This window comes from Seriola lalandi, unplaced genomic scaffold, assembly GCF_002814215.2.
Source record: "Seriola lalandi dorsalis isolate HSWRI2012SDOR001 ecotype SW California unplaced genomic scaffold, Sedor1 jcf7180002050968, whole genome shotgun sequence".
Lineage (NCBI taxonomy): Eukaryota > Metazoa > Chordata > Actinopteri > Carangiformes > Carangidae > Seriola > Seriola lalandi.
This window is the reverse complement of record NW_019521521.1, coordinates 1-1288: the sequence shown is the minus strand read 5'-3', so window position 1 is coordinate 1288 and position 1288 is coordinate 1. Positions and strand designations below refer to the sequence as shown.

Below are 1288 nucleotides of genomic sequence, written 5' to 3'. Positions count from 1 at the left end.
ATAGACTGAAATCACAATTCTGAATGATCTCTGATTCTGCTGTGAATCTTACAATAACTGAAACCATGTTTTCTATTCACTTAGGTGCGTGCTATGATTCAGATTCTAAAACGCTTTGGCTGGACTTGGGTAGGTCTGCTGATCAGTGATGACGATTATGGAGTACATGTTGGCCGATCCTTCCAGTCTGACTTGACTAACTCAGGTGGAGGTTGTCTCGCCTACACAGAGATTTTGCCTTGGAGCAATGACCCAGCTGAACTTAGGAGAATTGTGGATGTGATGAAGAAATCAACAGCTCGTGTGGTCATGGTGTTTGCACATGAAATCCACATTTATAAACTAGTGGAGGAGGTGGGTTTCAAAATACCATGTCATTTATGAATCTATGTTCCCTGTTATAGGCTTTCTAGCTCACAAAAGATGGCATTATATCAATTATTATCCTCTTGCTGTAGGAAAAGAAAAATGAAGGGAAGCTTTTCATATGTTATCATGGCATAATTGTACACAACTGGGTTCATATGCAAAAAAAAACGACTATATTTGTCTGAAAAAATATTTATTTTATAATACAATATATAGGTGGTGAGGCAGAATGTGACAGGCCTGCAGTGGCTGGCCAGTGAAGCCTGGACATCAGTTGATGTGCTCCAGACGCCCGACTTCATGCCGTACCTGGCTGGAACACTGGGCATTGCCATCCGTCGGGGAGAAATAGCAGGATACAAGGACTTCCTCTTAAGAATACACCCCGACCAACACCACAACAACTATGGGAATAGTATTGTGAGAGTTTAATTGTACAATCTGATCTGTAATTGCAGCAGTAATATGCATTTTTTTGTTAACACTGAATATTTTTTTTTACATTTCAGGTAAATCAGTTTTGGGAAGATATATTTCAGTGTAGATTTTCTCCACCTCCAGTAGATTGGGTGGAAGCTGGAGGAGCATTATGCACTGGACAGGAAGATCTACATAAAGTGGATAGTGAGCTGTTTGATGTTTCTAATCTCAGACCAGAGTACAATATTTACAAGGCTGTGTATGCTCTGGCGTACGCCCTTGATGACATGCTGCACTGTGAGCCAGGGAGAGGGCCTTTCAGTGGCCACAGCTGTACGAGTTTACAAAGACTGGAGCTATGGCAGGTGAGATATCAATTTACATGCTACCTGTTCATTTCAAAAAACAGCTGCTACACCTGGATAAAGAAAAGAGTGCTGCCGCATTGAGCCCTAAAACCCAGAAATAAGTTACCATTTTTGCACTTTCAGTTCCCTTG

At 41.3% G+C, this 1288-nt stretch overlaps 1 protein-coding gene across 1 annotated transcript; it reads left to right on the top strand.

Moving 5' to 3' along the window:
- Positions 1–93: 93 nt before the first annotated feature.
- On the top strand, positions 94–1238 carry LOC147819659 (extracellular calcium-sensing receptor-like). The gene is made up of 3 exons (XM_087171995.1): positions 94–354; positions 586–789; positions 879–1238. The coding sequence occupies exons 1-3, from the start codon at positions 94–96 to the stop codon at positions 1236–1238; spliced, it is 825 nt and encodes a 274-aa protein (XP_087028121.1).
- Positions 1239–1288: the final 50 nt, after the last annotated feature.